The 25,913-nt window shown below is 38.4% G+C and overlaps 2 protein-coding genes across 3 annotated transcripts in view; one reads left to right on the top strand and one right to left on the bottom strand.

Annotated features, from left to right (window-relative positions):
• Slc9a7 (solute carrier family 9 member A7) overlaps nt 1-12,712 on the top strand; it is a 202,173-nt gene extending 189,461 nt beyond the window's left edge. Inside the window, exons 14-16 of one of the 2 annotated variants that reach the window (XM_023717863.1) lie at nt 2,687-2,769; nt 5,635-5,740; nt 10,544-12,712. In XM_023717863.1, coding sequence (XP_023573631.1) covers nt 2,687-2,769; nt 5,635-5,740; nt 10,544-10,795 — 441 coding nt within the window. In that variant the 3' untranslated portion in view covers nt 10,796-12,712. The remainder of the gene's footprint in view (nt 1-2,686; nt 2,770-5,634; nt 5,741-10,543) is intronic. The other variant, XM_004633487.1, reaches the window with a different exon arrangement.
• Nucleotides 12,713-18,044: 5,332 nt separating this feature from the next.
• Nucleotides 18,045-25,913, bottom strand: part of Chst7 (carbohydrate sulfotransferase 7) — a 26,603-nt gene continuing 18,734 nt past the window's right edge. Inside the window, exon 2 of the mRNA XM_004633486.3 lies at nt 18,045-18,415. The gene's annotated coding sequence lies outside the window, so the exon portion shown is untranslated. The remainder of the gene's footprint in view (nt 18,416-25,913) is intronic.

Genomic DNA, 25,913 nt, shown 5'->3' with positions numbered 1-25,913 from the left:
GTGGCTGGTTTAGCACACCCAGGGGTGGGGCCAGTGCCACATGTAGTGCTGGGGATTGAACCTTGGTCCCTGTGCTTGACTAAGCAGGTGCTTAGTCCACTGAGCTATGTCACTGTCCCAGCCATTTGCTTTTTCCATTAAGATACGGTCTTATCAGGAAAGTCCTCCATCACTTTTCTACTCAGTCCCGTGGCATTTTGAAATCCTCCTAGAGCTGTCATTGATTAATAGTCAGTTACCCAAAGAAGCAGTTGTTATGGGTACATAGAGGTATTTATGTGTTCTCTTTCCTCCACATGACTCATCAAAATGTAAAATAAAACTAGTCCCTGGGGTCTCTCCTTACTTATATCTCCTTATCCATAAAAGGATGAGTTTAACTAAAATCATTTCTATATCCATCACTAAACATTCCTTAGTTACCATGGAAACTGAATTTTAAAAACTAATCTTTGCTGTAGGAAACTGGGAACTTAAATGGTGCTTGCTACTTTCCTTTCTTCTGCTTGTCTATATGATTATCTTCCCAAAGGTCTCTGATTAATTCTTTTGTGTGTGTGTGTATGTGTGTGTGTGTGTGTGTGTGTAACTGGGGATTGAACTCAGGCCCTTGCACTTGCCAGGGAAGCACTTATTCTACTGAGCCATCTCCCCGGGCCCTTCTGATTAATTCTTGATGTTGCCATTATAGGTAGAATTTACATTTGTTGCAGTTTGGAATTAACTTTGGTGTAAGGTTGTTTAGTTTTGAATACTGGGGATTGAGAAGACTTTTGCACTATGCTATGCTCCATCTGCCCCCAGTTTTTAAAAATTTGAAACAGAGTCTCCCTAAATTGCCCGGTGTGTATTGAACTTACCATACTCCTGCCTTATCCTCTCAGAGTTCTGGGATTGTAGGCACATGCCATCATGCCCAACTTGGTTCAAGTTTTTTTGATTATTGACTATTGTGTCTCACTTGGGAGAGTTGAATCTCCATATAACATTAAAGAAGATGAGAATAAAGATGGCTGTATATCTCCTGCAGTGTGTGCTTGTCACTCCATGACACAGAACCCCAGTAATACCCCTAACTGCTGCAGTGAATCTGACTTTCATATTAATTATGGTGCTTATAATACTTGCACAGACCAGACTTCAAATGAATATCTGATCTTGCTGGTTATTTTGAAAATTGAGTGTGAGGATGTGTAAGTTGGAGTATTATAAAAGAAATATCAAGGAACTTGCTACTTCAGGGTAGATAGAATATCAGAATTCTTCTGGCTCTGTTTCCCCTGCCCACTGCTCCCACTTTCTTTTTTTATTTTTAAAAATTATTTATTTATTTATTTATTTATTTGGTACAGGGTCTTGCTGTGCAGCTCAGACTCACAGTGATCCTCCTGTCTCAGCCTCCCCAGTGTTGGGATTACAGGTGTGCACCACCACACCCAAGGTTCTGGGGCCAGCATGGCATGTGGTACCAGGGATTAAACTTGGGTCCTTGCACTTGCCAGCAGGCATTTAGACCACCAAGCTACCTCCCAAACCCCTGGCCCCACTTTCTTTAAGTTGGAAGGGAAATAAATGTCACCTGAAACATGTGGGTAAGGACCACAGAGAAGCATTTACCTTATCAGGAAACTTAACAGAGTTTTGTCTTTCCAAGATAACTTTCTGGGAGCCTGGAAAGTTGGTTCTGCAGAGCTTTTAAAAATATTCACTGTAGGGGCCAGGGAGATGGCTCAGTGGAATAAGCACTTCCCTGGCAATCGCAAGGGCCTAAATTCAATCCCTGGTTCCGCCAAAAAAATCCACTGTATGTCAATTTTATCTATAGGTATCTATACCATTTTAGGGTAATTAATCTTCTGAAAGTCATTTGAGGAAAAGTGCAATGGAAGTACCAAAAAAATTTTGTACTCATATTTTTATATATTCACATAAGGTATGAAGTGTAATATTTAGCTTTAAAACTTCACACAAATTTTACCAAAGTGAGACAATTTTAAATAAACTATGCCTTTTCATAATGTTTAATTGTATAGTCAACAGCTTCAACAAAGTATTGAAGACTCTGTATTTAATATCTACTTAATATGCTTCATATTTTAAAAATTTTACAATTATTTGGCAGTAATATTCTGCTTATGACATGACTGCTATGCGAGGCAGCAACTTCTCAAGTGCAGGCAATAGCTGGTGCTTATGTCTTATTCTCACAGCAACTGTTTCAATGTAGTGGAAAGTATCAGCTATTTTATTATGTTCTTCAAGGGCATATTTGCACATGATCAACAATATAGCATAGAGTTTTGTTTTGACTTGATCTGCTCACAGATATTGCCAAGCCTTTTTACTTTGGAGATTAATTTTTCTACTTTCTGTGTTTACTTAATTTCTTCCAAAATATTAGCTCTCAATGTATCTTTGAAGCTTTGGTGACATGGGATATATGACAATGAGCTCTGGATCTATAAAAGTTATCGTTTTTGAGGTAGGTGTAGCCCAGGGGCAGAATGCTTGAGTAATGTGAAAAATGTCCTGGGTTTGATCCCCAGCATGAAAGAAAAGAAAAGAAAAAAGAAAAGATGAAGCAGAAAGAAAAAGTATAAGTTGGTTGCAGTTTAAACAGTTTTTCCCTCTCTTCTTTCAGACCCTTTCTCAGTAACTAAGTGTGTGTCCTCTTGTTTGTTCCTAGGATGGCCCAGATTCTGTTGGAGGAAACCGGACAAAGCAGGAAAGTGCATGGATATTCAGGCTGTGGTACAGCTTTGACCACAAGTATCCTTTTAAGTGGCATCTTTGTGAGACATTGATGAGTGAAGAAAGCCATGTGCATCTACAGGCATAGTCAGTCTTCTCTTGGGGCATACATAGCCATCATTCAGTCACAAGCAGTATTGGTGGTCATCTCTGATCAAGAGGAGTGTTTGCAATATTATTAGATTGGCTAGAGTACAGCCTGGTGGACATAGTGGCTTTTGAGAGCTCTGTGTCCAGGTAACTGTGCCTTTGTAGGAGAATTCATTAAAATTATAACATACAATTCTACACCTAACTTATCAATAAAAATGAGTAAAAAAGTGATTGATGCTAGAGTGCCTAATATTTGTGCAATGACATTACTACTTTTTTTTTCTCTACTGGTCATGAAACTCAGGGCCTCATTCATGCTAGATAAGTGCTCTACCACTGAGCTACATCATTAGCCCAGTGACATTACAAATACTGATTTATTGCTTTTAAACACTTAGACTTAATCTGTAGACAAAGCATAGAAAATTTTCTTATTATGTAATAGCAAATATATTTGCAGTATGAAATTAATCATAAAAACTGGAAGAAACGTCAGAAGTATAAATGAATTATATTTATTCTTCATAAGACAGAATTAACAACCTCTGACTATAGATTATGTATTCAGAACTAGAAAAATGTATTATATGAAATTTAATATCAATTACCAGGCTGATGAGGAGGAGAGAGACTTGAAGTTTCATTTTGTGTGCTTCCATTCAACAATTTGAATACTTAAGTTTGTGTGTGTACGTGCGCATGTGTTTACGTGTGTGTGTGTGTGTGTGTGTGTGTGTGTGTGTGTGTGTACAGAGTCCATCAAAAATATATATACACAGAAAAGAAAAAGTTGCATATATATTTTCATGCTAAATTTATTGAGACATCACGAGATTAATACAAGTCACTTTTGGCCTCTACAATTAGAAGAGGTGCTCATAGTGGTGGCCATGAGCTTCAGACATTTATTAGTTGGATGAATTGCTATGTGTGTAACCTTGGTCATTCAAATTGTTGCACATGCTTTTCTTCTGTAGGGACTGGCAGTGTAGTGTGTTTTCTATGATATATGATATCTTCTAAGGTCCCCCATACAATGTTAACACCACCTGTTGAAAAAAATCATACTATTTTTTTTCCTGGAATATGTATACATTTTGAGGCAGAGTTTGTATAGGTTTCTTTTTCAGGAAGTTGTTCTATGCCTTCTGGATTTGGAAAAATGGGGTCTTGTCTTTGAAGTGCCTGAAGCAGGAAACTGAAAGGCAACCTGTGACTCTTGGCTGTTCAGCATACAACAGATGGGATCCTCTGTCATCTTCCCAGAAAAGACAGGAAAAACTGATGGCCCTGTGAGGGCCCTGTCCCCGGGTCTGTAGTTAAAGGATAGCAGTCAGAGGAAGCTCATTCTGCCTGAAAAGAGCTCCAATAAACCCTCATGGCTGCTCTCTTTGTTGAGTCATTCCCAGCTAGAGGCATACCTCAGTACTCTTCTTGTTCCTCTTCAGATAAAGCTGTTTCCCTTAGGCTTTGCTCTAAATGAAGACAGGAAGTCATAGTATATCAAACTGTGTAGTGTTTTAGGTACAAAGCACTTCCTTCAACATTTCTTGGCCATGCTTCAAGTCAAAGTGGCCATCTGAGACTACCTTTTCCATGTGGTGTAATGTATGAGTCTCAGCAATGGCCCAACTCTCCCTAATGGGACAGGTGCTCATTCATGCTTCCAACACGGGGTTGTGTGTTTGGCAGCATACATATTCAATAACTGAAAAACTCTGAGATCTCTGGATATCAATTGACCTTCATATTGCAGCAGTAGTCTTGAGCATGGGTGAATTTACATTCTGGGAGACATTTGGCAATTTTTTTGAGACATATTTTTCACAATTTGGTTAGGGGATAAGGGTGCAACTGACATCTAATGATGAGAGACTATGGATGCCTCTCAACATCTTAGCATGCATAGCACTATCCCCCACTACAAAGCATCATCTGGTTCCAAATGTCAATAGTGTCAAAGTAGAGAAGTCATATGTCAGAGAGTCTGGGAGAGAGGTAGCAGGTAGAATAAAAAATAGTCCTATAATGGGAAGTTGGGAGAGTTAGTGCAAGTAACCTCACTGAAATCATTTCACCTTGCCAATTGTCAGTTTCCTTCTTTGTAGTAGCCCTAGATTACCTTTAAAGTTCTGTGGAATCCCAACATGTTCACTGTGTACCCTCTAGGCCAGTGGTGGTTAACCAGTAGCACACGTGCCACAATAAGCTGTTTGTATCAAGTAAGCTCCAAAAGGTTTAATCTCACTGCAGTGGTTTAAAAAGGATATTTAGAGAGAACAAGAGCAGAGGGAATCCCAGTGCAATAACCCCTACTCTATCCTGTTTGCAAGACTTGAATTGCTTATGTGTCAGAAGCTGAAATGCTTTCAGGCATGGTGACACATACCTGTAATCCTGGAACTTGGGAAGCTGAGCCAGGAGGGTCTCTGTGAGTTCAAGACTAGCCTGGGGTATATAGTGAGTTGAACAATACCCTGAACTATGGAGTGAGACCCTGTCTCAAAAACATAAGAATAAAGCTGAAATGCTGATTGGAACCAAAACAGAGAACGCAAGAATGTTCTAAAGAATCTAATCTTTTAAACTGACAATTGGGAATCACCATTTAAGACTGATTAGGCATATCTTAATCTCCCATTTGTATTCCTGCAGTTTACAAGTATTTCATGTTCTAGTGTGGTAAAATGGTATGGGTTGAATGTTGGATGACTTACTGGGATTTTAAAACATATTTTGTCATGTGCATATTCTCTTTGCAGCCATTTTTCCTTAATTCTCATTTTAAAGTTACTTGAAGCCCATTCTCACACACAGTGGTCCCCCGCTCACCACTACTCTCCCTGCCTGGTGTGGCTTGCTGGCTCGATGTCTGACTAGTCCCCAAGTGTATGATGTAAGTATAGTGTGTTAGCAACTTTCTTGTTACTAGGACAAAATACCTGACACTCACAACTTAAAGCAGAGGATTATTTTGCCTCCTTGGGCTGGGGAGATGACTCAGTGGCATAAGCACCTGGATGGCAAGTGCAAGGTCCTGAGTTCAATCCCTGATACCTAAATAAATAAATAAATAAATATTCAGTCCTTACCTGTCTGGCTTCAAGGCAGAAAGGGCATGGTGGAAGGGTTTTCGGGAAGAAAGCTGCTCACATCATGAAAGCCAGGACATAGAGTGTGGGAAGGAGCCAGGGATAATAACGTACCTTTCTGGGTCACATTCTCAGTGACCACCTCCAACCTGGCCCCACCTCTTGACAGTGCATTCTGCTATGCATGAATCCACTAATGAGGATAGCACCCCCATAATCTTATCACCTTCTAAACGTGTGAGACTTTGGGGGACATTTTAGATCTATCCTATCACATTTTATACCTATGTACAAGATACACTATGAACTACAAAGCTTTTCACAAAGGTAAGGTTTCTTTTATTGTAGGAATTAGTTTATTTATGATGATGTGGTTAGGTCTTTTCTTCCCATTTCCCAGTGCTAGAAATGGAGTTGGTACAGTAGGAAAAGAATACCAAACTGCAGCCACCTTAGCCTTTGGACTAACTTTAGTTCCTGATGTGGGTTGCAGGACATAGAGATGGAGAGAGCAAGCCACTACCCACATAGGAGTACAGGAGAGGGCAAAGGGTTCTTCCTTCTGCATCTCTTCTCCACCATCATAGTCATCTAGTTATCAATGCAATCATTATCCCTAAGAGAAAAGAACTTCTTAAATTCTTTTTTTAAAATTAATTTTATTGAGAAATAAATAGCAATGAGACAGTTTCAAAACTGATTAATAGGACAGTTTCAATAATTAATACATTGCATATTGTTGTCTTCTTAGTGGTTATTCTTAGTACAAGATGCAGACATGATATCCTGTCCAAACACTATTAGCACAAATCTTTCTTCTCATTGAATTAAGAGAAAGTAGCTGTATATCTATTCTATTTTGTATATACAGATACAAAATGGTCCTTTATTTGTATCCCCTTTTTTTGTTTAGTTTTGTCAGAGATGAGCATTCCATTGCTATTTAAGGAACTTGTTAAATTCATACACAGCTTTATAGTTCCCAAAGGCTAATTTTGTTCTCTTCACCATACCTTGAAGAAACAGATACTGTATTCTTATAGTTGAGGAAGGTACATTTCAGGGATTATGTGAGTTGCCTATAGTCCCACAGATACTAATTGGAAGAGATGAGACCTTAATGTAGGTCTTCAAATAATTATCAGATAATATGTATTTCCCTGACCAGTGATTAGAAAGAAGAACACAAATCCCACTTCTCAAGGAGAAGGGCCCTGAACAGGGAAGTTTTAATAGGCTTGGGATGGGGGTTGATGGAGCTGGCATTCAGGTTGAATGAAGAGGAAATAGATGTGGACACCATAGCTCACCAGGGAACATTGAGGAAAAAGGCAGCTCCATCAGAGCCCCCACAATTATAAGGTGCCACTCCTGAGATGGAATGCTACCCCACCTTTTCTCCATAATAAAGCTCTAACTGATTATACCTTTAGAATCTTCTGTAATCTGAAGCACTACAGTAAGCACACTTATAGATTAGGGCTATCTGGACCAGTTTGAATTCAGTATAAACTCAGTAAACTTAAAGTCATATGAATTTAAACTACTTCCCTCAGTAGCTCATGAGTCTACACAAAATTTGCTTCCTGAGTTAATGTTTGGGCTCTGGACTCCTCATGGCCAAGCTAAGATGGGGAAACTTGGGCTGCCAGTGAGAACTACCCTGAATGTTATTGCTGCCCCTTTGGACTTGTGTCCTGCTCAGGTTCTCAGCAAGCTCCACACACAGTGATGCCTGATATTAAGAGTGGAAGCAAAGGGTCCTTTCAGGATTATATCATTTGATGAACCCAAAGTTGAGAGAAGTAGAGGGGCTTTCTGTGGGACATGCTGCCTGGTGAGGGTCTCAGGCTGGGCAGTTCTCCTGGTCATATGGCAGCTGTTGTATGATTCTTGCCTATCACCTATACGGCACCTTGTACTTCATCAAGTTTGTTTGGAGGTACCTAGAGTGTTCGTCATTCATTACTTCTATTAACTCTAAACCATTTATGTTGATATCCATCAAGAAAGCAGTGTTCTTTCATTTATAAGAATGAACAATGGTTATGTACAGTGCACACGTTTTCACAGTGCTCTTATTTGCAGGTGTTTTTAGGATATTTCACTACATTTACATAGCAGCCTTCGTTGAAAAGCACTTATGTAACTATATAGACCTTTGGCTTAGCCAAACATATAGTCTAGAATTTGAGGAGTGGGTTGGCTTCATCATCTTTATGTACTACTCATTAAACTTTGATTTAGGAGTCACTCTCCACTAGGTTTTACCTTGCCCTTGTTTCTGAATGATCTCTCCTTGGGTACTGTCTGAGCTAGTGAGTGTCAACATCCAGTCTTATTTTCTCCCATTGAGGCCCCCTGCAGAGTCAGAGCAGGCCATGCTGGACTTGAGGTCCACAGTGCTATGGCAGGCTTTCCTCCATTTACTGAATCACCTTTGCAAACTATGACCTCTGTTTTTCTTTCTTTGTGTTGCCCTAAACCTTGCAATAGTAAAATGTATACCAGGAACGTGTCCTTGAAAATTGGGAGTAAGAGCCTCACAGAGATTTTGACAGAGATGACCAGAAACTTTACTTGACACATGTCTGAATGGGAGAATTGGGATGTGCTAAGATAGGAGAACTCACTGGGAGCAGGAAACTTGAATGAGGCACATGATATCATTTGCTGTTAAGAAAATTCTCATAGAACAGACTGAGTTTCAAGACTTTGTAAACACTATAGGAGAGGAGGAAATTTGGGTGTTTGGAATAGACTTGAAAACTACCCTACACATCTGTCTGAGTGTAGGACTTACATATCATTGACATCTCCACTCTGCCTCATTCCCTGTTCCATGGGGATCTTAGGCAGTGAGCGAGCTTGCCTACCAAAACTACTGGCACATTGATGACATGGAGTCACACTGTGGTCTGTGTGAAGAAGTCTAGCAATCATGTACTTGTAACCAGTAAGTGCAGAAAGATGGATGGGGGAGAAGCAGTGAGAGAGACCTGACCCAGGAATCCTGGCTCAGTGCATTTAAAAGGCATTCACATAGCACTTGTGACAGGTTGGGTGTCCCTCACTAAAAATGCTTGGGACCCAGTGTTACAGATTTTTTTTCACATTTAGGAATAGTTGCATATATCTCATGAGGTATCTTGGGAATGAGGCTGAAGTCTAAACACAAAATTTATGTTTTTTTGTATGTTTATACCTACTACATTAAGGTAATTTTATCTAGTTATAATAATTTTGTGCATAAAACTGTGTATACATTGAACCATCTGATTTCTGTAACATTACAGAGTTTTGATTCGGCAGTTAGGGCTCTTCAATATGTTTAAGATGAGCACCATTGAGTAAAGATGTGGGAGAACAGAAGCTCACTGCCTTTGGTGATTGTTCACCTAGACGTGCAGTCCAGGTGCTTACCTGGGGGGAGTATGGCCCTTGCCTTGGGCAGTATGACTGTGCAGGGTGAGGAAGCCCTGGTATGTAGAAAACATAAAACTTCAGATAAGCTTTGAGGGGCTGACAGGACACAGTACAAAACAGAGCAGTTTACCTGGAACATTTTAACATTTTTTTTGCTATTTGCAGAGACCTTCATAGTGTTTGACAGACTTCAATGCCACAGAGGATGAGGACTGTGGTCCTCCTGTTTTGCATGGCTGAAAGGTTCTGTCTGACTTCTTACTTTCTCTTGACATCCCACCCCAGCTTCAAGTGGCCCTGATTCTGTTCACTCCTGCCTTATTTATTTAGACTTGTCTGTTTTGCAAGCACTAGTGCTTAGGATGAGGGACCCTTCCAATTCTTTTCCTGATGGGAGGGGTTCACATCCTTTGTGTAGATAAAACCAGTCTGCAGGCAGTAGTAGTTCTGGCTCTACTTCCTGTCAGCTGAATAACTTAAGACACACTTCATGGCTTCTCTCAGCTCAAGTTTCTAGTGATTATCAAGGTTCTAGTTTCTGTGATTATCACAGAGTAGGGAATGGGATCAAATGAGCTTCTGTGATATTTCTGCCTGGCATACAGTAGATGTTCAATAAAATATTGTCATCCTCACTACCATTCACTGTATCTGCCTGAGGGTGGAGAGAGGAGGCCTTGCCATCACGGTTTTCCTGGAGTCACCAGAGGGTAAACCTGGAGGAAGCCTTAATCTTGGTTTTTCTTCTTCCCTGAGTTGCTGAGTAGGACAAAGTTTAGGATCTTTTGAGTAGGGCAGCAGAGCCATGTACAAGACATGTCTGGGGAACAAGAGAAAAGAACTGGGAAGCTATTTGCAGTGTTTGCCCTGTGACCTTCCCCATAACTTCCTTTCTTTGTGGGTTGAGAATTTGAAAATCCAACTGCTCTTCCCTTTGATACTAACCCTACATTGTCAGACACTTGAAATCAAAATTTCTGCTGGTGTCCTGGCTCCAGCAGTAGTACCTTATGTTATGGCCCTTTACAACTTATATCCAGTGACTATGCTAGAGGTTTGAGGTGTACAAGTTTCATCATAATCCTCAGTCTCAGATGAGGAGTTAAAGTTGGGTTTGGCTCCAGCCCCGAAGCTATCAGTCTCCCAATTTTGTTGTTATTGTTGTTGGTTGCACCTTTCAGAACCAAGAACCACTGAGAGAGGAAGACTCTGATTTCATCTTGACTGAGGGTGATCTCACCTTGACCTACGGAGACAGCACAGTGACTGCGAATGGCTCCTCAGGTTCCCACACAGCCTCCACGAGTCTTGAGGGTGCTCGGAGAACAAAGAGCAGCTCTGAGGAAGTGCTGGAGCGAGACTTGGGGATGGGAGACCAGAAGGTTTCAAGCCGGGGCACCCCTCTCGTGTTCCCACTGCAGGAAAATGCATGACTTTCCCATAGCCCCAGAAGCAATGGGGTCAGCCTTGAGGGGGAGTGGTTGAGGATGGCTGCAACCCCAGTGTTTGAGGTGGGGCATTGACTGGATTGAAGTAATGCTTCTATTTTATCAGGGTCTGAAGCTATCTTAACACTGAAAATTTAACCCAAGTTGCAGACAGTGAAGATAAAGTGTCACTAAGATTAAGACAAATATTCCCACTTTTTCACATAGTGTGCTGTTTTGGAATTAAGCAAACAAAAACATAGCATGCTTTAATGGTCTTTTAATTCATCAACCTGCAACATCTGTCAAAGATGGGGCGGGTATTGGGATTCTTACCAGGACAGGCTTCAGCCCCCTACTCAGCAGTGCTGTCTGTCTGGCTGGAGGGATATCAGGTGAGGGGAGAGCATGCTGTAAAAAAGACCATGAAGGAAGGCAGTTAAGGCTGGATCTCCAAGAATTATGCAATGCTAGAAAAAGCTGTTTGAGTGGAGACTGGCAGTAAAGGCTATGGGACCACATCCTTCTATCAGGACTCCTGACTCTCTGCTATCTGTGTTTTTTTAGGCTAAAGAATAGAAAATTTATCTGTGAACATTTTTCAGTATGGGGGGAAGAAGTACAGTTCTTTCTCTAGAAATCTCCATAAGGAAGAAGTTATGAAATATTTAAAACCAAAGGCAAATAGTGTTATATTGTTGTTTTGAAGATTAATCTGAGGCTAGGAGATATTTAGAAACTGATAATATTGCTACAGAAATCATTCAACTTTCGAGGGCTAGCATGTGAGCTTGGGAAATGATTAGTAGCACTGAGTTACCTACTGTGAGGGAACAGTTGACACCAACATTTGTAAGATGATTCTATCTAGGGAAGGAAGGAAGCAAGAAACTGAAGAAGCAATAGGCTAGTAGTAAGAGGTGAAAAAGTCTGAAAAAAATCACCCGTAAAGAAAAACGATATTGTAGTCTCAAGACTGGGTTAGATTCCAAACTTTGAGCTGTTGTGTGCATGTGGTTTCAGTGACTACACAAGAAATTGGAGGCAAGGCAATGGATGGTTAAGCATTATTTGACCCAGTAGAAAGTTATGTCTTCAGTCAGATTAAGCATCCACCTTTTTTGATACCAGGTGCCACACAGAGCAAAGTCATATTTTGGACTCTCACACCACCTTAATGTGTAGATGTGGTTTGAAATTTAGGTTTTTAGTTAGCATTCTTTCTGGGAGTGTTACTCTATTTGCCCACACCTGTAAGAATGCTTGGGAAACATTTGGGGCCTCCTTCCCCCCATCTCTGTGCTTCAGCACTAGCATTTTTGGAAAACCAGTTTCTTTACAAAAATGCTTTCATAACAATGCTGGCATTTTGCTCCTTATGGCAGATGAAGTAGTGTCCCAGTCTAGCACACCCATAATGAAATTAGGCATTTGACCTTCTTAATGCACATTTTTTGATGGTTAGTTTTTCCCCTTAGAGACAGGGCCTTGCTGTATTGCCTAGGTTGCTCCAGGTCCCCTGGGCTCAAGCAATCCTCTTGCCTCAGACTCCTGTTTAAACGAGGACTGCAAGTATGTCATATTATTCCTGGGTAACTATTATTTTTTAAAATAATCTCTCGCTTTACAGCTTTCTGTGTTTGAATTGGTAGTTTGCACAAATAAAAAATTTAATGACATTGAGCCATGTGAAATTGCTTATATTCAACTATTTTTAAAACTCAGAAATGGCAGTTTCATATACATAAATATATGTTTGAATGAATCTTATTGCCTTTTTCCTTTCTACTTACAGTAAAGTCCATTTTTTAAATTTTATGGGCCTCAATGAGCTTTGTAGGTTTGAATGAACCTAAACAACTGGCCGGGTGTGGTGGTGCATGCCTGTAATTACAGCACTTGGGAGGCTAAAGCAGAAGGATCTCTGAGTTTGAGGCTGGTCTGGGTTACAAAGTGAGTTCAAGGCCCGCCTGAACTGCATAGCGAAACCCTGTCTAACAAAGACAAAACAAAAACAAAAATCCTAAACAATTTACTTAACTTCATGAGGCCTCAGGGTCACTAGGTTAGAGAAGGACTTCAGAAAACCTTCACCATGTAGCCAGAGAAAGTACTTTCTTATCCCCTGGAAAGGAAACTCTTAGGTTGAATAATCAGATTGCAGATAGCAGCTGACAGGCATGGCAGAATCCTGGAGTTGTGTATATGTGCTTGGGTCCAAAGCTAGCATGTGTGATAATTTAATAGTTATCTTAGATGACCAATCATACTATACAAGCTTAAAAGCTGACACATTTGTTTATATTTTTGTGGGCTGTCATTACTGACTTTGAGGTAGGAGTCTCATTAAGTATTCCAGGCTGTACCTGAATTCATGATCTCTTGCCTCAGCCTCCTAAGTAGCTGAGATTACAGGTGTGTACCACTCCTGCTAGCTTGTTTGATTTTTTGAAGGGATAGAGGAATAGGCTGCCACTCTGGTCTTTGTAAAGCCTTGCTTATATGCTGCTTAATTTTGGAGGAGAAAAGCTAAAAGAAAAGCCATGATGATGGTTCTTGTACAAAGTAACTGGGTTGGATATACCCTGTCTTCTCTCACTTCAAGGTCTTGTTATCCTTTTGGGATCCTAGGAAGCTTTCAGCAGATTGTAAGAAATTACCCTCTTAGGGAAGAAAAATAATCACTATGCTTCCCAGCCTGGCCTTATATTAATCCATAGATTGTTGTGTTTTTCCCCAATGGGTCTTGTAGTCTTCATCACAAAACATTTATTTTGACCTACTTAAATATAACTAAATGCAGATTTGCCAAGACCAAAACTAGGGTTGTAATTATTTGATTAAATCTTTTATTCAGTAGATTGAAGTAAGTCACTTTGACCTGCAGTCTTAATTTTTGCTCACAAGATAGGAAGAACATCTTGAACTTACCAGGGGTTCTGGGAAGGTCAGTCTATCTGTTGAGATGGTTTCTTACCCAGAAGGCTTATGCCTTGGCTGTGTGGTGGAGGAAAATAGGTGCCACAAAGTCCCAGAACCATCCAGTTCAAGGCCAACTGTCTGTTGTCAGTCTGTCATAAAAACCAGAACTAAAGTGCTAAGTAGTGTACATCCAACCAAGCAAAGTTCTTCTGAAAGTCATCCCTAGTTATGACTGGTTCTGACTTGAGGTGGATGACAGGTCGGTACAGTATACTTTTCTAGAGGAAGGGTTCTTAATTCTGGCTGTACATTAGGATAACCTGGCTAGTTTAAAAAGAAAAACCTTGACAGAAGGGCTTCATGTTCTGAGATTAGGATTTGGGAACTTTGAGCTAGGGCCTGGCATCTGTGCTCTGGTTTAGAACTATAGGAAGTCTTCATGTGTGGCCACTGCTGAGAGGCTTTTGGAGAGAGCTTGAAGTTAAAAGAATAGTTTAGCAAGTCAAGGGTTTGGTTTTTAACTGTCATTCAGGAGGGACAAACTGAATATTGATCAGTAATAGAGCCTCGGCAGCTGTAAGAGTTTATGTTCATCTTTGAAGAACTCAGGAATGAAGTATAACTGTACAAGTCACATTTGAAAAACTTAGAGCCTTTAAGAGGAAAAGTATATGACTTGAGTATATGGATGGGGAGAATTTAAAATGTCATCTTCATTCCTATTTGTAAGGAGCAAATGTGGCGCTTGTCTTAATTGTTGACTAATCAAACATGAAGGTTTCTTGGAAGTGACCTTTGAAGTTTAACCTAGAATTAACTTAACAGTCCCTTTTGTGGTCAGATTTTGTCTTTTGCTTGTCCCCATGCCTAAATTCATATTGGATTTCTTAGAATAAGAGTAGGCCCATTTACTGCCAGAGCACAGGGGAAGGTTGTGATCATATTGCTGTCACATGGTAGCAGTGGTATAGCTACAACAGAGACAGGATTAATTCCCCCCCCCACCCCGCCCCACTTTTTGGTACTGGGGATCAAACTCAGGACGTTGCGCTTACCAGGCAGGCACTTATGCCACTGAGCTATTTCCCCAGCCCTCTTTATTCTTTTTAATAATACTCCATGTGGAAACTACCAGGAAACTTAAATGTTCCTAGGTAAGGATTTTTGGAATTTAAATACAGCTGACTCTCTTCCCAGGAAATAAGCATAGGAAGCACATATGGACTGACATCCAGGGTATTCACTGAGGTGACCAGACATTTGAATGTTGATGCCTTGAAGCCAAAAATCACACTGCGAAAGCAAATTTCCCATCAAGGACACAGCAAGGAGCTCTTTCGGGTGTGTTCTCTAGACCCACAAATGTCCTCTATGGTTTGGTTGACAAAGGAAATCTCTGTTTAAAAAATAAGAAGTGCTATCTCAACTATCTATGAATAATTCAGCCCAGGGCAAAAAATTAATAATTCCTTCCAAAAGAGAGCTCCGTTTCCATTGCTCCACAGTATCTCATTCCCTTTCCTTGTTTTCTGGGGAAGTTAATATAATCAAGTCAGATTTGATGTAAACCACCATGGATGCATTTGGGGAAGATTGGCAGCAAAGCAACTGAGCAACTCATCAGAGGTGAAAATCATCCTCGTGCAAACCTGCTTTATCCCCTTGTGAGTTCTAAGAGGTGGATCAGAAAGCTCACAGTCTCATTCATTGTAAAATGTAATCTAGAAGGAGGGTAACTACTAAGTATATATGCCTTCTTATTCCACCTCAGAAGTGAGGAAGCTTAACTCTCATGCCTGCCTTTTGATGTTGATTCTGTAGATCATTTAGTACAGGCAAAAATCTGTCAGTACATTAGAGTAGCATTACTGAGTTCTGGTCTCTTCTTGCATTGGAAGAGAAGATCTGGCTTGTTAGTGTCAATTGCTTCATTCTGTCAGATACAGTAAGTTGAAGGAACCTAGCAGTCATGCACCCAATTTAGGAACAACCTATCTAAATGCTGCTTTTACCACTTTGATACCTAAAAAAACCTTCCTCCTTTTTCAAACCTAGTAAGAGCAACATATAGAGGATACTATAGAAACCAATACCAGTGTATAAAGGAAGTATACTGTTCGACAATCCTTTCAAAACCAGACCTAGATAGATAAATCATTCCTTTTTCGGTTCTGGTTTTCATGCTTTCTTTAAAAATCAGCAAACATACCTTGTCTTGCCACCCAGTGGTAGTAAAATCTGTAAAAAGCAAAACCAAAGTTTTTAATGTTCATTTTTATTTCGTAAGCAGGGTATAGTATAACTATGGCCCAGATGGAAAGCACAGGCAGCCAATTTTGGCCAGCTGAGCCTAGGGGAAGAGGGGAAGGGAGGAGGTCTGCCTGCTGTGCTACCTTTTCAAAAGATTTAACAGAATTGCCAAATATCACAGTCAACTCTCAACTTCTGGCCCTTAGAAAGCTGCCTGGGCCTGATTATGTTGGAGGAATTCAGGAAAGGACTGTAAACAGCATGAAACACTCAACATCTACTGTCTAAAGCACTTTTCTTTCTTTTACCATCCAGGTGTTACTGGATGACTAACTTCATGGACATTTGGGGGGCTGACTTTTGTTGTGCTTATTCCCTTTGTGGGCTTTGGAGAAGCAGAGGAATGATTTTCAGTTATGTGGATCTTAAGTGTGTGAATTTGTGACTTCTCACTGAAATCACTCATTCATCCAAAGTGTGACTTAATACTCGGGTCAGCTCCTTGTAGATTGTCTTTTTATTTTTTTATGTAAAGTACATCTAATACTTCTTACTTGAATGTCTTAGCATATCCATTAAAATCATCAAATGGGAAGACCACCAAGAATCATTTAATATGTGAAAAACAGTTTTTTAAAGTAGAATAGGATGAATTTAACATGGAATGATGTGATCTTTGGGGAAACTTTTATAGAGGGCTCACATAGTGTATTTGGGGAGAATTTTGTCTTCTTCCATGCAAAAGTAGCAAACTGGTGGTTTTATAAGATTAACATTATTGTATGTTATATAAACATGTTATATAAAATGATACTAAGGTATGTTGTAACTGTGAAAAATTAAAGACTTGGAGTTATCTGCAACTGTTATGTGCAATAAGGAAAACTGCAGTAAGCCCCCAAAGTGCTATCCTTTCCTAGCATTTCACTTAATGTTTGCCTTTGTGTAGATGTTTAGATTGCTCTTGTAAAGCTAGCCATGTGTTTTCCTGCCCTTTACTGATATTGAACACATTTTCTCAAGTTTTTTTTTTTTTACAAAACTGAAAATAAAAAGATTAACTAGCTGGTCTAATCTTGTTTTGCATTTTAAAAGAATCATGTCTTGGTACAAAGGTATATAATGATCCTATTACTAGTCTTTCTTTCTCTCACTGCTAAGTTATTTTCTGGATGGAAGCTATTCCTGTGCTGGAGAATTCACTTTGGCCAGCGTTGGCAAACTACAGGGTTCCCTGAACCCACCCCAACCCACTGCCTGATTTGTAAAGTTTCATTGGCATTCACTTTACTCATTCATTAGCATATTGTCTGTCACTGCTTTCACGCTACTGTGCCAAAGCTGAGGAGCTGTGATGGAGATAGTAAGGCTCATAAAGTGTTTACTACCTGGCCCTTTCCCTAGAAAAATTCTTATTCCTGATTAAGATGCTTGGAGAAATCCAGTTTTAAAATATGAGATGGTTCAGTAGAATAAGTGCTTGCCTGACAAGCGCCAGGGCCTGAGTTCAATCCCTGGTTCCAAAAAAAAAATACGATGTAAAACTAATGATAACAGGTTTTTGAAGTGTTTTAATGTGCCTTAGAGTTAAAAGAAATACTTGAAATTTGACCTCTATCAGGCTTTCAGTACAAAACTCTGAAAAAGACATCTCCGGATGTTGACAACATCAAGCTGTAACTTTGAAGAAGCTAAAATTAACACTGCAGCTCAATGCTTCTGATAGATAATTGCTAAAATGTTGAACCCAGTGCAGTTTCCTTCATTATATATTTCTTTGTATGGAACTGTACAACTGAGCTGTATCCTAAAATCTGCCTCCTAAACAAAGCAAAATAAACCCTATCATTAGCATGATGTCAGAGTCACTTAACTGCATAATTTCAAAGTACCCTATACAATAATTTCAAAACAAAATTTTGTTTCAATTCATTATGATTCTTCTACCCCAGGGAGAAAAGTTGTTTTCCAAAAGCTGGTTCTAGGGAAAGGGAACTATTTGAAGGAGAGCAGGAGGAATCATGTTTAAAACAGTATTACTCAGACCTTTTATTTACTCTTAAGTAATTTAATCAAGATAGACAGCACTGCACATGATTCATTTATTCACATTGATATTTTTGTCCAGACATCTGTTAATGTGAATTGAAACCCAATCCCATCTTGTCTTTGTTGTAAGCTTTGTTGAAATGGCTCCAACAGAGGCAGGTTCAGTCTGGGAACTGAAGCTCTTCCTATTTTATGGTCATAAATATCCACATTGAACTGTCACTTCCGTTCCACCAATGTGTCTGTCATTATTTAACAGCTCGGGATATTCCTGTCCAGCAGAATTGCACAGCAGTTGGTACAGAGCCAAGTCCCAGTCTCTGACAGTGTGATAGATGGCCTCTGCAGTGCTGCTGCTCCAGTGCTGGGAGAGCATGCTGAGTGCCCCAGTCCATGGGAACTGACCTGGAAGGGAAGGAACAAAGGACATTTGAACTTCAGACCACAGAAATCCATAAAGTGTGTTGAACCCTGATGATGAAAACTCTTGACTCCCTTATCCATGCTTTATTACCCAGTGCTAGAAATCTGTACTGAATCTGAATCTATCATTTCTGGTTTTGGGATGACAGGTCAGGAGAAAATATAACTCGAGGTATTTAATGAAGACAGGAACATGTTTGAGGTCTCCCTACCCCTATGCCGGTCCTTTGAGCAACTGCCTTTGTAGGGTGCCTGTTGAGAGCAGAGTGTTCTCTGGGACATGCTGGGTAGAAGCCAGGGAGGGGCTGGGATTGAGCTGTACCTTTAAGGTACCCATCACATAGCCATCCACTGTTTACTTGCCTACCAGTTCATGTGGGCAAAATAAATCATGCCAGCAACATTCAACTCTGCTGTACCAGCGATGTGAAATGGAACCAAATTGATGTGAAAAGGATTTGTTTCCATGTCTGTAAAAGCTGCATATAAGCAGCATGTTCAGCTTTCCACCTTTATGGCACCTGAATCTTTTCTTTCATTTATAAATATTGTGTGTGTTGCTTTCAAGATAGGGCTCACACTAAACACTGAAGTAAAACCAACTTCAAGAATGTCATAAAGCCTTTCTATGAATCTGTACTATTCTGCCAATACTGGTCATTTACATAAAAGAGCCACCACGTTAAAGTTTTTGTATAGTTTAGTTTAATGAAAACTCATTTCTGAGTGCCTTTACTTCTAGTTGTAGACAAGATACAGAAGATGCACTCCTGATTCCTCCCACAAAATGTAACTAAACACTCCAGGATGATACATAAAACAAAGAAGACTGAATGGTAGAGAGAAGATTCCTCCTGATGAGGAACCTTGGGAATTGAAGAATTCCCTGGCCAGAAACTGTTCAAAGATAAAAGGAAACCTCAGAAAAGCCTGTTATCTCTGGCTACAGGACTAGGAAAAGATCAGCCTAAAAAGACAGAATCCAAGCACCATAGGAAAAAGCACCCCTCCTGTTAGCACAGATCTAGTTGAAAGTAAGAACTTCTGGATTGCTGTCTGACCTGGCAGTAGCCATTCGGTGTACCCTTTTAGCCACCAAAGTTCTGTCAATGGAGGCTTGCTAAAATAGAAAGTTTACATAAAATTCAGAGATTCCTAAGATGACTGCCCCCAAATGTCCAGGATTCATTGAAAAATCCACTTGTCCAACCAAGGACAAGGAAAATCAGAATTTGAATGAGAAAAAGACCACTGACACAAGTAAGCTGTGGTAAGTTACTTATGTATCACCTAAAGGGACTACTAGAGTATTCAACAAGGAGACTCACAAACACTGCAGATAAATAAAATTCATTTCATATATAATTATAGGTAGTTTGAAAGCAAAAGAATACAAAATATATACATTAATGAGAAGAAAATAAGAGTAGTTATATTAACATCATAAAATAGACCACAACAAGAAAATTACAGGGACAAAGGACACTACATAATGGTAAAAGGGTTAATTTGCTAAGGCATTGGACACATAAATGTGTACCCAGGAGACAACAAACCTTCTAATTTCCCAAGTGAAAAACTAATAGGATATAAAGGAGAAACAGACAAGTCCACAATTATAATTGGAGACTTCAACACCCTCTTTCAACAATTGATAGACCCACCAGATGAAAAATCAACAGACATAAAATAACTAAACAATACCATCAACCAACAAGACTGAACTGACATATATTGAACACTCAATCATTGTAAAATTCATATTCAAGGGCATGTAGAATATTCACAACATAGACCATATTTTAGTTCACAAAACATCTGAAATTAACAGTATTTCTAATGAAAATAAGGGGTAGTTAGTGCTTATTTTTTTAAATCTTAGCTACATTCTTTGTGATGGAGAGATTTGGAAGTGTAATTCTAAGTTCAGTTTATTATTTGGCTTAACAGTAGTCTGATTAACACTTAAGTTTGATTCTGTATTTTGGCTGTTGTAAATAAGGCTGTAATAAAAGTGCTGATGTTTCCTCAAAAAAAAAAAAAAAAACAAATGTAAACGAACTGATATAATAGAGCATGTTTTCTAATCATACTGGAGTCAAACTAGAAATCAATTACAGAAAAAACTTTACATAATATCAGCTGATGCAGACAAGGCACTTGACAAAATTTAACATCCACTTATAAAAATTCTCAGCAAGCTGGAAATAAAAATTTTTATCAAGAAATTGAACTTCTTCCACTTGATAAAAGACACATATATCTACATCTGCTAGCTTTCTTATGGTGAAAGACTGAATTATTTCCCCTTTAGGGGAAAGGTAAAAATAATCATGCAGGAACAGGGCAAATTTATGTATATTCTCCACTCGCACTCAACATAATACTGGAACTCCTAGATGATGCAATAATGCAAGAAAACAAAAAATATTGATTGGAAAGGAGAAAGCAAAACTGTCCCTATTTGCAGATGATCTAATAATATATGTAGAAAAATCTATGGAATGTACCAAAACTCTAAAACTATTAAGTGAGTCCAGCAAGTTTTTAGTATATTAGGTCAATAGCTTAAAAACTATTTTTATTAAAACCATGCTTGATATACCTATCATTCTTGTCTTCTAAATATGTACTGCTTCTAATATCATATCAGTTATCCCTATACTCTGTCTCTCTCAAGTAAATGTTTGTTTAAAAAAAAGACAATAAAACAAGAGACAAGAAAAAAAGTCATAGGATCGTCCTGCTACAATCTTGTATATGGTTAGATTTCTGAATTTCTGTGTAAAAATGTGTAACCGTTTTTTCACATTCTATAGGGACTTAAAGTTTAGAATATCAATAATTGTTGGAAAATATCTGTTCCATGTTATGTCTAAGGCATTTGATATTCAAACAGATAGTGATGTTAAGCTCAACTGCCTCTGTTATAGGGTAATAATATAATTAAGCTTCTTTTTTGGATGGTTAACAACTTAAGTATGCAGACTAAAAATTACAGAAAAAGAAGGGCTACAAGGATAGCCAATATTTTGGCTCTAGCCCTTTAAAGTCAGTGAGGATTCAGGACATAAGAGAACTTGTACTGTAACTCAGTGGCATCCCAAATTTTCTGTTCAAGGAGATTATGGGGCCACAGAAGAAAGTGATCAGTGATGCAATGTGCCTAAGAAGAGTTACCTAGAGAGAAAACATTCTCTCAGGCTTTCACATAGAGGAAGTTGGTCAACCAATGGCTGTGACTCATTTACATGGCTGACACTGACAAAGCATCTACAAACTGCTGTACATGGTTTCAGGGTAAATCCTGAGGGGATTTGAATGAACTTGTAGATACAAAAGTTACAGTTTTAGTGAAATAGGTCTTGCTTTAACTTGGTCTTAACCATCCAGCAGAAAAGTACAAATGCGAGGTATAAAAAATAAAAACCATATTAACATGCTAAGCTGTAAAAGGCTCAAATCAACAACTTCTGACATTGCTAGTTCTGCTGATATCCCACTACTAAAATGGAATATTGGACTATATTGAGTTATTTTGCTGAATTCACAAACCTACAATATTTGAATTGCAATGGAACACCCATCTCTGACAAAGCAAAACAAAAAAGGGGGATATAAATGAAGGACCATGTTGTAGTGAAAAAAATATATATATGTATGTACAAAATAGGATAGATATACAGCTACTTTCTCTTAGTTCAATGAGAAGAAAGATTTGCACTAATAGTGTTTAGACAAGATATCATGTATGCATAGTGTACTCTAAATAACTACTATGAAAACAACAGTATGTAATGTATTAATTATTGAAACTGTCCTGCTAACCTGTTTTGAAACTGTCTCATTGCTATTTCATTCTCATTAAAATTAATTTAAAAAGAAGTAATATGCATTGCCTGCATGTACAAATCTCCCATGATGAATGTGATCATTATGTATTGCAAATGTGTACTAATAAAAAATAGTATATTGAACTTAAAAAGAAATGAGTAGGTTGACAGCAAGCTCTAGAAGTCATGCTATTTGCCAGATATGGTGGACAAGCCTGTAATACCAGCACTTTGGAAGCTCAGATAGTAAGATCACTTATGCAGCCTGGGCTACATAATGATTTCAAGTCCATCTGGACTTACAGCAAGACCCTGCCTCAAAAAATATTAATACTATTTAAAAGTAACTCAAAATAAATGAAGTACTTATGTGTGAATCACGTAAGGGATTCGTATGCTGAAAACTACAAAATGGCAACAAATGAAGTCAATCAAGATCTACATCAAAAGACAGGCATACCATATTCATGGACTGGAAGACTCAAAATAGTAAAGATATGTTTTCTTCAAATGGGTTTATAGATTTTGTGATAGTTAATGTAGACTGTCATCTTGATTGGTTTGGGATCCTCCCAGGGGATTACTGCACGTTTTGGAGTGTTTCACACTGTAGAGACATGACCTTGGGATGTATATCTGATCCCTGACCGCTTCCTCTATGGTGCTGTCCCTCTGCTATGCTTTCTGACCATCACAAAATAAGGAAATCTGACTTACCACACCCTTCTGCTGTGATGTTTCTGCTTTGGAGCCAGTTTATCACCAACTGAGTCCTCTGAAACTGTGAGATGTTAAACTTTTCCTTTAAGTTCTGAGTATTGAATATTGTGTCCCAATGATGAGAAAGCTGACTAATACAATGTTTAACAAAATTTCCATCAAATTCCATCAATTTTTGTAGATATGGACAAGCTTATTCTAAATTTTTTTATAGAAAGGGAAAGAAACTAGATGGCTAAAACCTTTGGGAAAGAATAAAATGGAAGGATCACTGTACTTAGTGATAAAGTACTACATCACTGCATTAATCAAAGCAGTGTGGCACTGGTAAAGGCACAAATGTCTAAGTCCATGGAGCAAAAAGAGAACCCAGTTATAGACCCACATGTGTATGGCTAACTTATATTTGACAAAGGTGCAAAAGCAATTCACTGGAACAATAGTCTTTTTAGCAAATGGAGCTGGAGTAGTTAGGCATCCATAGACAAAAGGAATATTTGACCTAAATCTCACACTTTGCTTGATCCCCTTTGTGCAGTGCTGGCCCCATCCCTGAGGTGCGCTGAGACAGTGACCGAGACCAGGTGTGGGGGTGCACACCTGTAATACCAGCTCTTGGGAGGCTGAAAACAGGAGATCTGTGTAGTGTGACCTTGTAGACTCTGTACTAAAATACCAAAAAACCCCTCACACTTCACACAAAAAAGAACTTTAATTACAGGATTGAATGCAAGTATATATAAGCTTGTTCCACAAATTATGAGGAAAAGCAAAATAAAATATAAAACTTTCATATGAAAAAAATGGAAGAAAATCTGTGAAACTCACAAAATAAAAACAATTGATAGGTCAGACTCCATGAAAATTAAGTAACATTTGCTTTAAAAAAAACCTTCAGTTGGAGTATAAGAAGTAAAACCATGGTGTTATGTTTAGCTGTAGGGGACTCAGATCAACAATTTCTGACACTGCCAGTCAAGAGGAAGACCCAATACTATTATGGACTACTGGACTCTTTTAGAATATTTTGCTGAGTTAACACACCTATAATATTCAAATGATGGAACTAAATAAAAAAGTGGAATACAGATGAATGTCCATTTTGTATCTGTGTATTCAAAATGGTTAGGATAGATATATAGTTACATTCTCTTAATGAATAGAAGGATTTGTTGTAATAGTGTTTGTAAATAGGATATTATGTCTGCATCTTGTACAGCAAATAACCACTAGGAAGAGAGTATGCAATGTGTTAATTATTGAAACTGTAGTACCAATTTGATTTGAAACTGTCTCATTGCTATTTGTCTCTCAATAAAATTATGGGAAAAAATAAATAAAAAACCTTCAGTTGGGGATATAGCTCAGTGGCACAGTACCTGCTTGGCAAGTGCAAGTTCCTGAATTTGATTCCTGGTATTAAAAAAAGGAAAAACTTTATAGGAGGATAAGGATAAAAATACAAGACATGGACTGGGAAAATATTTGCAACTACATATCTGAGAAATGACTTGTATCTAGAACATAGACATAATTTTCAAAACTAACAAGTAAAACACGATCCAGTTAAAGATGAGCATAATATATGAACCAAACAGGCAATATAAACAGCAATGTGCATATGAAAACATGTTCAGCATCATTAAACATTAGGAAAATGCAAACCAAAACTATATGAGTAGCACTACATATCTATTTATACAGCTAAAATATAACATAGAGACAGAACCAAGTGCTGAGGAAGATGCACAGAAGCTTGACCTCTCATACATTTCTGATGGAAATATTTAAAGGGTATGGCCACTCTAGAAAATAGTGTGGTACTTTCTTATAAAACTAAATGTACATTTACACATGATCCAACAATTGTACTCCTGAGCATTCATCCTAGATAAATGAAAATTTATGTCTGCACAAAAGCTTATATGTGACTATTCATAATTGCTTTATTGGTAACAGCTAAAAATTAAACCAAATGTCTTCAATTGGTGAATAGGCAAAGTATGTTACACTGATACACAAAATATTATTCAGTAAGGAAAAGAAGCAAATAACCTAGATGAATCTTTAGAGAATTATACTAAATAAAAAAATCTCAAAAAACTATATATGATTCTATTTTTATAACGTGTGTGTGTGTGTGTGTGTGTGTGTGTGTGTGTGTATGATGTGCTAGAAGTTGAACCCAGGGCCTTCACACTAAGTTACATCCCCAGATCTTTTCTAACTTTTTAGAGTTTTGAGACAAGGTCTTGTTAAGATGAGACCATATCTGGAAAAAAAAAATCTTTTAAAGGCCGGTGATGCAGCTCACAGGGAAGATCCTAAATTCAATCCTAGTACCTTAAAAAATGTCCCTTTGAGGGTATGTAGATGAAGGCTATGTTGGGCCTATCCATGCTGTTTTTGCAATGTTTTGTTAATCTGTAATTATTTCAAAATAAAAAGTGAAGAAAATTTTCCTCTGTCACTGTTTTTCTTTGTATGATGTGTTCAGCTTTTCACTTTAAAACAACTTGGGTTGTTTTAAAGACCTGGAAATGAGCTTGGCAGTAGCTCTGAGTGGTTTTATCAATGACTAACCAAGTGCTAAATGTTGCCTGCTCAGGTCCTGTTTCCTGATAAACATTAACAAAAATACTATCAGCCTAACCTCTGGACCATATACATTCTTTTACATTCTTTGCATCCTTTTATTAAATGTTGTCTTTAATTTTTTTAACCTGAAAAGTTTCTTTCTTTTTCCTTTCCTTTCCTTTCCTTTCCTTTCCTTTCCTTTCCTTTCCTTTCCTTTCCTTTCCTTTCCTTTCCTTTCCTCTTGTCTTTCTTTTTTCTTTCTTTCTTTCTTTCTTTCTTTCTTTCTTTCTTTCTTTCTTTCTTTCTTTCTTTTTCTTTCTTTTTCTTTCTTTCTTTCTTTCTTTCTTTCT

This window comes from Octodon degus, unplaced genomic scaffold (assembly GCF_000260255.1).
Source record: "Octodon degus isolate 3935 unplaced genomic scaffold, OctDeg1.0 scaffold00055, whole genome shotgun sequence".
Lineage (NCBI taxonomy): Eukaryota > Metazoa > Chordata > Mammalia > Rodentia > Octodontidae > Octodon > Octodon degus.
This window is presented reverse-complemented; position numbering and strand designations above follow the sequence as displayed.